This window comes from Podarcis pityusensis (assembly GCF_964106645.2).
Source record: "Podarcis pityusensis genome assembly, chromosome: 13".
In the NCBI taxonomy this organism is placed as follows: domain Eukaryota; kingdom Metazoa; phylum Chordata; class Lepidosauria; order Squamata; family Lacertidae; genus Podarcis; species Podarcis pityusensis.
The window spans coordinates 20,818,061-20,832,740 of NC_138038.1; the positions used below are offsets into that span (position 1 = coordinate 20,818,061).

The 14,680-nt window shown below is 46.2% G+C and overlaps 2 protein-coding genes across 5 annotated transcripts in view; one reads left to right on the top strand and one right to left on the bottom strand.

Moving 5' to 3' along the window:
* Window positions 1–14,680, top strand: part of CALCOCO2 (calcium binding and coiled-coil domain 2) — a gene marked incomplete at its 5' end in the record, with an annotated part of 193,952 nt that overhangs the window by 145,340 nt on the left and 33,932 nt on the right. Inside the window, 2 exons of one of the 4 annotated variants that reach the window (XM_080979354.1) lie at window positions 3,267–3,332; window positions 11,468–11,649. The exons of 1 other annotated variant lie outside the window; for it this stretch is intronic. In XM_080979354.1, coding sequence (XP_080835480.1) covers window positions 3,282–3,332; window positions 11,468–11,649 — 233 coding nt within the window. Of the gene's footprint in view, window positions 1–3,266; window positions 3,333–11,166; window positions 11,435–11,467; window positions 11,650–14,680 lie in introns of those variants that run through there. 2 more of the 4 variants (XM_080979356.1, XM_080979355.1) reach the window with 2 other exon arrangements.
* Window positions 5,202–11,207, bottom strand: ATP5MC1 (ATP synthase membrane subunit c locus 1). Its single transcript, XM_080979558.1, has 5 exons — window positions 11,073–11,207; window positions 9,662–9,710; window positions 8,523–8,600; window positions 6,691–6,866; window positions 5,202–5,438 (listed from the first exon to the last, which is right to left on the bottom strand). The coding sequence occupies exons 2-5, from the start codon at window positions 9,698–9,700 to the stop codon at window positions 5,324–5,326; spliced, it is 408 nt and encodes a 135-aa protein (XP_080835684.1). The 5' UTR covers window positions 9,701–9,710; window positions 11,073–11,207; the 3' UTR covers window positions 5,202–5,323.

The following is a 14,680-nucleotide window of genomic DNA, read 5'->3' on the forward strand; positions in this document are numbered from 1 at the left end:
TTAACAACACTAATTCGAGTTTTCGAATGTCCTGCATAGGGAAGATTCTAATCTTTTATTTTTATTATTATTATTATTATTAAATAATATTAATAAGTTTCTATTATTGTTGTTGTTGTTGTTGTTGTTGTTGTTGTTGTTGTTAATAATAATAATAATGGGATAAGGCACACAGTGACTTGCTATCTCGATCACACGCAGTCTGTGGTCCGCTGGCAGTAGGAGTACAATATGGGCATGTCTTTAAGTTAACATCTTACATTAAAAACCTGACAGTACCAGATTATGGAAGGCTTTTCACCAAAGCCAGACTAAACGTCTTTCCTTCTGCACTGTTGGATGGCAGGTTGAGAGAAGTTACCTACAAGGACAGACTTTGCTCGTGTGCTCAAGACATTGATTCCATAAAACATATTTTGTTGCACTGTGCAAAATATGCGCAAGCCAGGGCTGAACTGATATTACCCTTGCTGGTAACTTTCCTGCGAAAATCAGAGGCTCACTATGTCAGGTTCCTATTGGAAGACCGGGCAAACACTAGAACATTAGCAGTGGCAAAGTTTTTATCGGTGGTTGCAAGAACCAATGATCCCTATCTTTTGAACAAATTGCTTGTTTAACCTGGAGGTAGGCAGCATCTTAAAAAGCAGAGATATCACCTTGCCAACAAAGGTCCGTATAGTTAAAGCCATGGTTTTCCCAGTAGTGATGTATGGAAGTGAGAGCTGGACCATAAAGAAGGCTGATCGCCAAAGAATTGATGCTTTTGAATTATGGTGCTGGAGGAGACTCTTGAGAGTCCCATGGACTGCAAGAAGATCAAACGCATTCATTCTTAAGGAAATCAGCCCTGAATGGTCACTGGAAGGACAGATCGTGAAGCTGAGGCTCCAATACTTTGGCCACCTCACGAGAAGACTCCCTGGAAAAGACCCTGATGTTGGGAAAGATTGAGGGCACAAGGAGAAGGGGACGACAGAGGATGAGATGGTTGGACAGTGTTCTCGAAGCCACAAACATGAGTCTGACCAAACTGCGGGAGGTAGTGGAAGACAGGAGTGCCTGGCATGCTCTGGTCCATGGGGTCATGAAGAGTCGGACACGACTAAACGACTAAACAACAACAGGCTGTATGAATTGTGTATTGCTTTGTAACGATTTGTTGGGTCTCTGGACCATAATAAAGATTGATTTGATTTGATTATTACTATTAAAATTTGTATGTCACCCCTATACCTGCAGATCTCAGGGTGGTTACAGATTTCAGAAATCTCCAGGGCTTCAAAAGAACTGCACAGCAGGCAGCAATTCAACAGGTACAGCCTCATGGGCCTCCATGGTGGGGGCTGTTGTCGCTGGATTTCTGTCAGTCGCACAGCTTTTCAGACACACCGGAGCCCTGCCCTTGTCCAACACGCGCTGCTTGCTTTCTACTGCGGCGGGGGTGATGGTGTTAAAAGGGTGGGGTGTTTTCAAATCTCCATCAAGCTCCTCTCTTGGCTGTTGATTACTACAGCAGCCATTCCATGAGGCTGCAGGAGAGGATGAGAGATGGGATTTCCCCCCATCTGTATTGCTGACAGACCATACTCCCCCCCCCCCACTTGAAATCTTTCCATTACAGCTGCTCTCTCGCAAAGTAACTAAGAGATAGTGCTCAACTTTGCTTTCCCCCGTCGGTCTTTTCACTTTGTGCCTTTTAGATTGTAAGCAGAGACTGTCTTATCGCTGACAACTGTCAGTCTTTAATTGGAGGAGGGGGGCTGGAAATTGTGATAAATAGAGAACTGCAACACAAGGGATCTTAGCTCGTATGTTATACAATCCTTTACCACTGAGGTACTGGGCAGAAATTCAGCAGGCAAATCTTTTCATCATTGAATTGCCATCTGTTCATTTTCAGCCAGGCACCAGGCTTTTAGGCTGCAGTTCTACGTACATTTACTTGTGGGACGCAGGTGGCACTGTGGGTTAAACCACAGAGACTAGGACTTGCCGATCAGAAGGCCGGCGGTTTGAATCCCTGTGACGGGGTGAGCTCCCGTTGCTCGGTCCCTGCTCCTGCCAACCTAGCAGTTCGAAAGCACGTCAAAGTGCAAGTAGATAAATAGGTACCGCTCCAGCGGGAAGGTAAACGGTATTTCCGTGTGCTGCTCTGGTTCGCCAGAAGCGGCTTAGACATGCTGGCCACATGACCCGGAAGCTGTACACCGGGTCGCTCGGCCAATAAAACGAGAGCATAAGATTACGCTGTCAAAAGTGCAAGGTCCTTTCCAGGGGAATAAATCCCATCCTTGCAACAGGTAAGATTGGTCTGCCGTAGTTGAAACAAAATAAAAAAAATTCCTTCCAGTAGCACCTTAGAGACCAACTAAGTTTGTTATTGGTATGAGCTTTTGTGTGGATGCACAAAAAAGCTCATACCAATACAATAACAAACTTAAAGGTAAAGGGACCCCTGACCATTAGGTCCAGTCGTCACTGACTCTGGGGTTGCGGCGTTCATCTCACTTTATTGGCCAAGGGAGCTGGCATACAGCTTCCGGGTCTTGTGGCCAGCATGACTAAGCCGCTTCTGGCGAACCAGAGCAGCGCACGGAAACACCTTTTACCTTCCCGCCGGAGCAGTACCTATTTATCTACTTGCACTTTTGACATGCTTTTGAACTGCTAGGTTGGCAGGAGCAGGGACCGAGCAACAGGAGCTCACCCCGTCGCGGGGATTCGAACCGCCAACCTGCTGATCACCAAGTCCTAGGCTCTGTGGTTTAACGCCACCCGCGTCCCCAAATAACAAACTTAGTTGGTCTCTAAGGTCCCATCCTTGTAGCATAGCTTAATTTGCACAGACTTTGGATGGACTGGGCATGGTTAATCCAAAGCACTGTGGCAAAAGCGGGAGGCAAAGGCTCAACGCCGCCCCCTTTATCGGCCATTTTGTATTAATTCATGTGGGCCTCCCAAATTCTTGGATCTAGGAGCAACATTGGAAATCTGCTTTCGAGGGGTGGGGCACAACAAAGCTCTAAGCCCTGCCCACAGAAGCGCCTTTTCCTGACGTCACTCCATCACGTCACACCGGAAGTGGCCGAAGAGTGTTTCCTTTCAGGGACAGAGCGCCTCGTTTGGTTTGATAAACGTTATTTCACTGCCCGCCCGCCCCCCCCCCCGCCTCAAACGCGCCGCTCTTTCAGCCTTATACGCATTTGTACTCGAAAGCCGAGTTTCCACGCGACTTTTTTTCCTCGCGAGAGTTCAAGGATCGAAGCTCAGGCTCGCGCATGCGCAGCAGCAATCAACTAGGCCCTCCAGGAAAATTCCCCGTGAACGAGGTACAGCCCCGCCCCTCGCTCCCTGCCCCTTTGCCCCTCGGGTTCCCACCCCCCACACCAGCACCTCCCACAACCTCTTCACGTCCCTCTTACGTAGAGCTCTCTCTCTCTGTCAACCGCCATTCACCATAGAGACTGCCCGTCCGCCATTCCTTAGAGCGTATCCTTGCTCCACCATAGAGCGCTCTAGAGCGTTCCCGGAAACGTCGGTATCAAAAGAAGCAGCGGCGCCCATGTAGTCAGGCACTTGGGGAAGCACCGGGTGTGGCTGTGGGTGTGATTAGTGGCGGGGTGCCTGGGTTTAAAAACCCCTGAAGGAAAAAGGACCCATTTTTAGGGTGACGTTCTGTTGTTGCGAGTTAAATCTCTGCACTATTTAAGGGAAATCTTACCAAGTAAGTCCAGGAAAGCTTTGAAGGTCACCGAAGTTCTGCCCTTTAGGGGTTAGCAAAGTTCAAACGGAACCCCTCGCACTAAATAAAGTAGGTTCGTTGTAGCTTTATTTAAGAAATTGTAGAGTTGGAAGGGACCACGAGGGTAATCTAGTCCAACCCCCTGCAGTGCAGGAGCTTTTTTTGCCGAAGGTAAGGGCTCCAACCAATGACCTTGAGAATCACTTTAAAAATTAATTTCAAACAGACTGAACGAGGAACAGGAAATGGGCTTATACAAAATCAGGCCATAGGAGATATAACCTGCACATTTGGTACTTGCCAGGACTCCTCGAATGGAAATACCGGGTTATATGTCCTAAGGTTCAGACTGTCCTCACTGCCTTAATACGGGGAGGTTTTGAACAAGGGTTTTCTGTAACCCTCCAGGTTTTGTCACAAAACACAGAATTTGGGGGCTCAAAACGAGACTGAAATGAGTCCTTTAACACTATACGGCAGCATAGATTAACATTTCTGAAAGATGGTTCCCACCGCAATCTCTTCTGAATCTTCCCGAGAAGCCTCAAACAGTATTTCAAAATGACAGTGTCAACAACATTGATATTGGGAGCTGGATATGCAGCACATTCTGCTGCAGATCCCCACTGCTGCATGGTTTTTAAATATGCCTAGTTTGTTAAAGTGAATTATTATCCTGACTAGAAATAGTCGTACCTCAGAAGTCGAACAGAATGCGTTCCGGAAGTCCATTCAACTTCCAAAACATTTGGAAACCAAAGTGCGGCTTTTGATTGGCTGCAGGAAGCTCCTGCAGCCAATTGGAATGTGTGGAATCCGTGTTGGACATTCGGGTTCCAAAAGAATGTTAGCAAACCGGAACACTCACTTCCAGGTTTGCGGCGTTCAGGAGCCAGCTAAAACATTCGAGAACTAAGCTGTTCGAAAACCAAGGTACGACTGTAGATCTAAAAAGTCTTCAAATATGAGATTCTCATTGGCATGAGGGATTGGAACTTACTACTCTCAGGGTGCAGATAAGCTTGTTTAATTTTCGTAACCATGTATTTAAAGGTCCTGGGCTTTCATACCCTTTCCAGTTGCTGAGGGCAGTAAACTTGCTTCAGTAATATAGAGACAGATTATTTGAAAATAAGGTATGCCTCTCCCCTGCATGCAACTTCAGTATAGATCATCCTTCCTGTTCCTTAGGCAAACACTTCATGAAATGTGGACCTGATGGCATTCCAGTTGTATCCTTCAAGCAGGCTGTAGAACTGTTCTCTTCCTACAATATTTCTTAGTGTCTGGGGGCTAATTGTGGCACTGACTTTTTAGCCAACTATATTTTATTGTATATTACAAAAGGACTCAGTGCCAAATTGATTTGGCACATTATAATTTTTCCTTCCCCTTCTCAATATGTGTATATTTAAGAATTACGAGCAAGCTTTTAGGATGAAAAGCACAAAACAAAAAACTTGAATCTTATTTATTTAGAGAAAGTTTGTTTAAATCTGTTAACACCCTGGCAAGGGAGGCAGGCTCAAACTGGAGAGGACACAGACAGACAGCAGCTGCAGCGTAGCTCCAAGGCTTTCACATGGCAAACAAAATGAGGAATGCCACCATCAAACAGAAGAGCCCCATGGCCTCTGAGAGGGCAAAACCCAGGATAGCGTAAGAAAACAGCTGCTGCTTGAGGGATGGGTTCCTGTAGGTAGAACAGAAGAAATCTGTAAGGTAAAATCCCATTGGCTTTTCCAAAAATAAAAAGCTGCAATAGGCTTCCCAAGCCCACACTTGAAAATGTATTTGTAGAACCTCAGAGTGAACACGGGGAAAGCTTTGTTAATTACCAGTCACAGATATATCCACCACATCTCACTTAAAAGGTGTTTTGACTGTTTTCGGATTAAAGGTATACAACCATGGAAATCTGCTTTACAAAGAACCACATATTTCAAGCCTTGTAATTAGTAATTTGTAGTTCTTAGAGAGTTGAAGGAGAGGCAAGACAGAAGACTGGGGGGAAGCATCCCTTAATTTAAATTTTGAAATACATGGGTACATTCTAATAAATCATACTATGTTCCAAAATCTGTGAAGATACTTTGTCTGAATACAGACATTTATGTGCTCACATACTTTCGAACCATGGACACACTTTACCAAGCAGGAACATTTAGAGAGAGAAAATATTCTTCAATCCATAAAAAGGTAAAGGTACCCCTGACCATTTGGTCAAGTCGTGACCGACTCTGGGGTTGAGGCGCTCATCTCGCTATATTCGCCGAGGGAGGTGGCGTACAGATTCTGGGTCACATGGCCAGCATGACTAAGCCGCTTCTGGCGAACCAGAGCAGCGCACGGAAATGCCGTTTACCTTCCTGCCGGAGCGGTACATATTTATCTACTTGCACTTTGATGTGCTTTCAAACTGCTAGGTGGGCAGGAGCAGGGACCGAGCAACGGGAGCTCACCCCGTCGCGGGGATTCGAACCGCTGACCTTCTGATCAGCAAGTCCTAGGCTCTATGGTTTAACCCACAGGCCACCCGCGCCCTAATCCATACATAGACAATAATTGCTTCTTTAACACAAAAAATATTACATTGAGAATGGAAAGACAATAACCCAGTTGGTATGAGCACTGTGTGTACAATACAAGCTGATTCATACATTGAAGGTAACTTTGGTTATGATCTTTTTAACAGTGACACCTTTGACACTATTAGTTTGAAAAAGGTATTTTTCTCATCAACAAGACACTTGACAAGAAAATTCCATGCAGATTCCACCAATTCTCTTCTATTGCAGCTTTTCCTAGTTGGAGTTTCCAATCACTGTCAGCTGCTTTAAAAAACTGCTTCTCCCAAGAGGAATGAATTTGTGGTAAAAGTCTTCACAAAAATATCTAAACTGCCTGCTAAAACAAAGCAGAAATGCTCTCCCCAGCTAACTTACCTGGCATAACCAATGATTAAACTGCCAAACACTGTCCCAATCCCAGCTCCTGAACCAGCTACTCCCACAGTAGCAGCACCAGCACCGATGAATTTAGCAGCAGTATCAATATCACGGGAGACAGCACTGGTTTGGAATTCCCGATGAGCTAGCTGACGATTCAAAACTCCAAAAGGCTGTGGAGGAAGCAAGTAATTAGCATGATTTATATCAGTCACTTTAAGTCTCCAAATCATTTTCTCTTCCTAACAGCGTTTAATCCAGATGTTCCCAAACAATGGGTGGGTAGACATCAGGCTGGCAGGACCTACTTTGTTTCTTTATTAGAACCTTGAAGCCAACCAGGGCCTCCACTGGGGGCAGGTGGAAAATAGCAGCTCAGCTGGATGGATCACTAAGAATGAATAACAGGGCTGGCTCAACCTATGGATTTGTGATCCGCAAGAGAATCAAGCTTGCAATTTCTTTCAGAAAATAAATCTTTTCCCAGTAAGCTAATGTGGGTGGGGCTTTTTACAGTTGCTGATATTGTTAAGAGAGTCTGGAATCCTTGCCAAACAGATCCCAGGCTGCCTTCTGCCCACCTCCAGGGCAGGGGAAGGACACACCCAAGACGGGGTAGAGAAGAAAGAAGGGAAGAGGCAATGGCCTTGGACCCAGACTACTAGTTTTCTAAGCACTGGCAGTGGGGGAGTGGGGAGAGAGAACAGCAAATAATGCCACTTAGGTGTCTCTGCCAGGTCATGGGCTGGAACAGAAATGCAGGTCTCTAGCAGACATAACTGTTGTTCAGTCACCCTACTGAAACCTTAAGGGTGTGTGTGAAATGACCTCCCTTGTAGCAACCACTGAACCACAGCTATGCAGATTCTGAAAATCTGTTTGATGTACAAACAGAGATATGCCTATCACGCACACAAAGAATACCAATTCTTAACATTCCCCAATCCAGCAGGAGTAAAAGGGAATTCTGGGGGAAACTACCCAATGTAAACATTAGAATTGCAACGAAAGGTTCATGAAGGGTTAAATTTATGCCATTTCCTATCCAAAAGGTGTTTTAAAATGAGCAAGGAGGGTGACCAGTTGAAACATAAGTTAAGTTTTTCAACCCTGTGTAACAGCATGCTTTTTTTTTTAAATGAAGGACATAATGGTTTTGAAGTACTGCTTGCTTTTGAATTTTTAAAATATTAACGGACTCTAAAAGAATCAACAAGACAGTAGCTTCTGCCAGAAAAAAATGTCCCTTCTTATATTATATTATCCTGCAGAGCTTCTGCAGGATTTATTCCAGTATTGCTCACACTAGGCCAAGTGCAGGGAACCTTAGATGCTCCAGTTGTTGCTGAACTCCAACTTGCATCAAGGCCAATGGCAAAAGATGATGGGAGTTGAAGTTTAGCAACTTTTGGAGAGCCACAGTTTCCCCACACCTTTTCTAGGTCACAAGGAAAGAGACGTCTTACACCAGCACTACTACACTTTTTCAGAGGGGTGAAATTGGTTTAATTACGCATGGCAGCATCGGTTCCTCTTCTAGATACTCTGATGGAAGCTAAGCTGTCAGTGTAATGTAAGAGGCAGCTAGTGCTAACCTTCGAGTTTGAAAGCAAAGAAGTTAATATTGTTCCCACATCATGAGAAAATAATGTATAGAGTTACAATTAATAGAAAACAGTTTCTATTTAGCATAGAGTTTTATTGTTTGGCTGTAGTTTGGTATCACTGCATGATGCTGTTAACCATTTTTTTGCTCCTTTTTGTAAAGAAAATCAAGGTGCAAACAAAACCTGAAGATAGCAATGAGGAGTCATGCTGTTTATTCCTACCTGCAGAGTCTGAGTCTCTGGCCTGCTCAATATAGACAGGGAAGCTGGCCGGGTTAGAGCTCGAGAACAGCAGCGGAACTGGAAAGAAAAACATTAAATTCATATCAGGATATAAAGAACTGCTCTATTCAGAGACCAATGCAATCTGTTCTGACTGACAGTGGCTCTTCAGCATCATAGCCAAATATATTTCCTAGCTATCCCACTTGATCCTTCAAATGGTAGATTTTAAGGATTTAAATTGATATTAGATACTTGCAAGATTTATCCTACATCAGTGAGCTAAGGCCTTCCCCCCAACTGGTGATGAGGCAATTTTGTGCTGATCAGAAGGCAGTTCTCTTTCAAGACAGGTATGCCTATTCATCATGTAATGTAAATTCTCTGTGGCAGGAGATTCTAGATCTTGCTTGAACACACAGCTTCTCTCATACTGGAAAGGACATATGTGTGCAAGAGGGAAAGTATTCATTGCTGCCTATTAAACCTAGCTAGAGACTCTAGACATGGGCAGTAGTCTTCCTAATACTATTTGTATCAGGACTTGTGCACTCAAATATTTTTGTCCATTTTAAAAAAACAATCATTAGCTGCTTTGGGGGTCCACATGAATTGATCTCAAATGAACTGAACAGGTCTTTCTGATCAACTCACATCAGCCCTAGTCAGCATGGCCAATGGTCAGGGATGATGGGAGCTGTTGTCCAAAAATATCTGGAGGGTCACAAGTTCCTCCATACCTGCCATAAATTCATTCTCCATACCTGCCATAAATTCATTTGCTGCTTCCCCTTACAGAGTCTGAATTATTTCCAAAATAGAGATGTTTTGTTTTGTTTTCTAAAGTGGAACAGAGTTGGTCACTCACCGAGGACTATTATAGGAATGCATGGGCAGGAAGACTAAGGATTTATTGGCTTGTAACTTTTATTAACTTATTTGTAAGTCTGGTTTAACATACCCTTCAGAAACTATTGTTGACTGAGTTCAAATGACATATCAAACAGCTCACTCTTAGTTTTTCCTCTTTAAAGAGAAATATTAGAGATTTTACTCGTTGTAACAATTAATATGAGGAGTGTAACATACTAAAGTAATCCAAGATACACTAAGGCAATTGCAAGCCAAAAATTCCTTACCAGAGCTGGCGAAGCCAGGAGAGCTACTGGAGTCTGCATTCTGATGATCCTGAATAAAGGGGGAAAGTCACATTTTACACAAACACCCACTGAATTCTCTCACAACTAAGAGGGAAAGCCCAGTGTATGGACAAAATGGAGTACATTTCCTTATCTGTTTCAGGTATAGCTTTTTATTAAGATTTTGCAAACTAAGTCCAGAATTAAAGGAGGGCAGAATGGCCTTGAAGGAACACTATTAATGGAGAGTCCAGTTATTCACAAAGAGCAAGGAAGAACCAGATAGCTTGCAACTGTGCATCAGTGACCTCCAACTATGGACAGACACCACAGATAAAGTGACAGACATGAAACTTGTCAGGGGAAAGACAGATGACAATCTAAGCTATGTTTGTCCAATACAACATTGCTTCTTACAGCAATTAGGCACTCAAAAATGGCATTTGACTTTGTAATTGATTGAAAGAAGGGTGTTTAAGAGAAACTGTGCATACCCCTGTTAGCTAGGAGCCACAAAAAAAGCACAATTAGGTAACAGGACTTGCAGAAAGTTAGCCAATATTTCAAAGCTGCAGCTGTCCCCCTGAAAACAACCCCATCTGGAAACAGATCGTTGTGGGCTACAAAGCCTTTTGCCCCATCCCGAATCTACCAGCTTCCCAAATCCTTTCCCATTTTGTAGGTGGCATCCCAATGACGGCCTCCACCATCTACACCTTCGTTAACATCCAGCACTGAAGAAGCCATTGGCCGGCTCTCTTCATGTTAGTTGCCCTTTGAACACCTGCCGTCTGCAAACACACCCCGTTTAGCTCCACTGGATTCCCCTAGTCTTTCATCTATGCCTTCGCCCTGCCCTTGCAGAGAAACATTCACAGGCAGACAAAACCGGTAACTAACAGGCCGGTTGCACTAGAAGCCATCTCGCCCTGGAGTTTCCAGCCCACAAGAAGGACTTGGTCCACCCTCTAGTCTAGCATGTCCGTTAGCAAGCGGGCCAATGAGCTGAGGGGGCAAGCGAGACTCTTCCATCCTCGGGGTCGTGGCTTCGAGCCCCACGCTGCGCGAACGATTCCTGCATTATTGCAAGGGGCCGGACTAGATGGCCCTCGCGGTCCCTTTTCCAATTCTACGATTCCGCGACTGCAGCAACCTACGTCGGTCAGCCGTCAAAAGGCGCCCCTAAGAAGCCGCGAGTGATTCACTCGCGACAAAGGATCCCGACGGGACGCCTTTTAACTGCTGTTCCCAATTCAAACGGGCCTTCGGGATGAAGGCAGCCGCGAACGGCGTGCTCGTGGGAACAGACCCGAGCACCGGGGCCTCCCCGCTCCCCGTGCAGCCGCCTCACCCTCACGGGAGGCCCCGGGACCAGGCGGGCGCCCTCCCCGCTTCCCCTGCACAGACTCACCTTCGGGGACGAAGAAGGGCCGCACCGAACCTCAAAGTCGCGGCTCTCCTGACTGGACCCAGCCAAGCCCCTCCCGCCCTCGCTCACCTTGCCAATGTACCACAGCGTCCTCCGCTCCTATTGGCCGCCGCGACGCAAGGAACGCTGCCCGGCGGGGCCCCGGTGGCTCACGGGAGACGGAGCCTCGCCGCCGCCCGCTATTGGCTCCCGGACCCTCGCGCTCGCGCCCCTCTGCGTGCGGATTGGGCAACTCCGAAGGGTCGCGGGTCCCCCATTGGCCGGCCGCAAAACCCTCCCTTCCTCCTCCCCCCTTCTCCCGGGAGCGTTCCACCGAGCGCGTCAGAGGAAGGAGACCAGAGAGGGTTGAGTCACGTGCTTCTGTTCTTTCTTGACAGGCTGGAGGTGACTGCGCGGCGGCGAAGCAACGCTCGAGGAGTCACGTGGTGTCGGGGAGGGGCGGAGAGCAGAGCGCCTCAGTTCGTGACGTGGAAGAAACTGCGCGTGCCCGTGTCGTGTGTAGAGATTCAGGCACGTCGCGTGTCTGCTTTGCTGGGTGTTCCGTTACTGGGAATTGGTTGTGAGTTCCTAATGAGTGCGCACTTAGTGATGATACTCTCCAACGTGGACGCGGCTTGATCTCTCTAGTTCAGGCATAGGCAAACTCGGCCCTCCAGCTGTTTAGAGACTCCAATTCCCATCATCCCTGACCACTGGTCCTGTTACCTAGGGATGATGGGAGTTGTAGTCCCAAAACATCTGGAGGGCCGAGTTTGCCTATGCCTGCTTTGTTGTTGTTGTTGTTTAGTCGTGTCCGACTCTTCGTGACCCCATGGACCAGAGCACGCCGGGCACTCCTGTCTTCCACTGCCTCCCGCAGTTTGGTCAAACTCATGCTGGTAGCATCGAGAACACTGTCCAACCATCTCGTCCTCTGTCGTCCCCTTCTCCTTGTGCCCTCCATCTTTCCCAACATCAGGGTCTTTTCCAGGGAGTCTTCTCTTCTCATGAGGTGGCCAAAGTATTGGAGCCTCAGCTTCAGGATCTGTCCTTCCAGTGAGCACTCAGGGCTGATTTCCTTAAGAATGGAGAGGTTTGATCTTCTTGCAGTCCATGGGACTCTCAAGAGTCTCCTCCAGCACCAGAATTCAAAAGCATCAATTCTTTGGCAATCAGTCCTCTTTATGGTCCAGCTCTCACTATGCTCTGGTGGATGTGGAGTGCTGGCTCCATTGAAGAGAATTGTGTGTGAGTCGAAACGGACCCTTTATCGGTGGTGTTGCAGCTGTGGCGGCCCATTCACAGGAGGATCACTGCTTCAGTTATCAAGGGGATACTTGATACATGCCTGAGCCAGGCTGTCTAGTAAACCCCATAGTCTCCAGCGGGATTTGCTTCCCAGATAGAATCACAGTCTTAGACTGCAACCCCATTTGTTCTAGAATAAGCCCCATTGAATCCAATGGGAGTTATTTTGAGTAGCCATGGCTAGGATTGGAGCCTAAACAATGTAATCAGTGCTTGGGGGGGGGGGTTCCTCAAGGGCACACAGTGCCAGCACCTTATTTTCTAGAAGAAAAGCGCTGGTTAAAAGGGCGGCACTTAACTATAACAACTTCATGGTGAGTATCGGCACTTTTTTTCTAGAAGAAAAGCACTGTGCTTAGGTAATTAAGGCATGAAAGGGTTAGCACCATAGAGCAGGCTTCCCTGCCAGGCTTGGTTAGGTAGTTCCTCTCCCCTCATCTTGGGAGGAAGGTAATTAAGCCTATTGTTTCCCTTCAGTCTACCTGAGCTCAGCATGTGAACAGGTTTTGAAAATGTAAATTCATTTGAAAATACTGTTTTCTGTTTAAGCTGACTCTCCTCTTGTCCCTGCACCTCCATCCCTACCATGGAGACACCCAACTTACTCCATATTACTCTGGCTGGCAACTAGATTTGCCATGTTACTTTAAAGAGCAGTCAAACTGATACTATCTCCAGAAGAAAGATCCATCACCTTCTTGTATATAGTTTTAAAAGTTTTGTTTCAGCAGCGGTTTCTGTACAAACCTCCTGGAGCAAGCTGAACTCTCCACTTACCCCATCAGTTGATATACCTTGCTCCAGCAAAAGAGCAATCAGGAACTCCCTTTAAGCCCCTAATTCCTTTGTAGCTACTTGAGTACCTGCCCCATACCTCACCTATGACATCAGGTGTAGGGCAGGTGGGCATGGTTTGCTAGGAATGCCTTCTCAGGCCAAACTGAGACCCCTGTCAACCCCAATTCCTCATTCCTACTTTATTTGGCATAGATTAAAATTCCCATAGTTATCTTATTGATAGATATGTCGGTCCACGCACCTACCAGCAGGAGGAGACATTAACCTATCTTCTTTGGAAACAGTTAATGTTAACTCCTTTCTTGAGAATGGCTGCCCAAAGTAGATACATAGTTTAGAAGTTGTTTCCACAGGTGACACTGGGGCTGCAATTCTGAATTCTGCATGTCTTTAAAGTGGACGTTTGTAAGACTCGGCTGTAATCATAAGCATAATTATGAGAAAGTAAGTCCCATTTAACCACAGGCTTCTAATTACTAGACTGAGACACAGGTCTGGTTTCCACTTCCAATAGAATGTTTCAGGGCTGGCTCAGGATGTTTGCCACCTCAGACAAAACAGAGCATGGTACCCCTGCCACCTTCGCTCTCCACTGCCATCATCTGAGGCAACTGGTGGTGGCCCATGAAAGCCCCAGTATGCTGAAGACAGTGGGGGAGAAAAAAGGAGGCCAGAGTGGAGAAGGTGGGCAACAAATGCAAGAGGTGGCAAGCGCTTCGGGGCAGGGCTTTGCTACCCTTCCCAGCTTTCCCCACCTGAGGCGACTGCCTCAGCATGCCTCATGGGTGGGCCAGCTCTGGAACGTTTCTTTTTTCTTCTCCAGGATAGAAATGAGAACTGCCTTTAGGAATAAATACAGAAAATGTGGGTTTTGTGTGCTGTTTTTTTAAAAAAAAATAAGTTGGACATTTAAAGCCGTAATGTGACTGCACACAAGGTCATGAAACACAAGATTTCTTTGTGCAACTGAATGCTGAATTTTGGCAGGGTGCAAGTCTGGGTGCGCAATTTAAGGAGACTGACCTTTGCTACAGCTTGACTGGTATTCTGTATGGGTGATTTTTGACTTGAAGTACCTCGATCTGTAGTGTTAAAGCTGGACTGTTTTGCAGAGTTGTTGTACAGTGGTACCTTGGTTTGCATACGTCTTGGTTTGCATACGTTTTGGATTACAAACATGTCAAGCCCGGAAGTGCGTGTCCCAGTTTGCAACCTTTTTTTGGATTACACCCCCCCCTTTTTTTTTTTTGGATTACGAACAAATTTTTTGGGGGGAGGCCCTATTAGCGAAACCGTGCCTTGGGTTACAACCTGTTTTGGTTTACAAACGGACCTCCGGAACGGATTATGGTTGTAAACCAAGGTACCACTGTATTCTGCCTCAGCCTGACACTCCACCCCCAACCTGCAATAAGGATATAACAAGGCTGACAGTGCCGCCGGGTTGTTGTAAATCACTTAGCTTCAGTACCAACATAGCTTTACATTGCCACTGTGTTAACAGC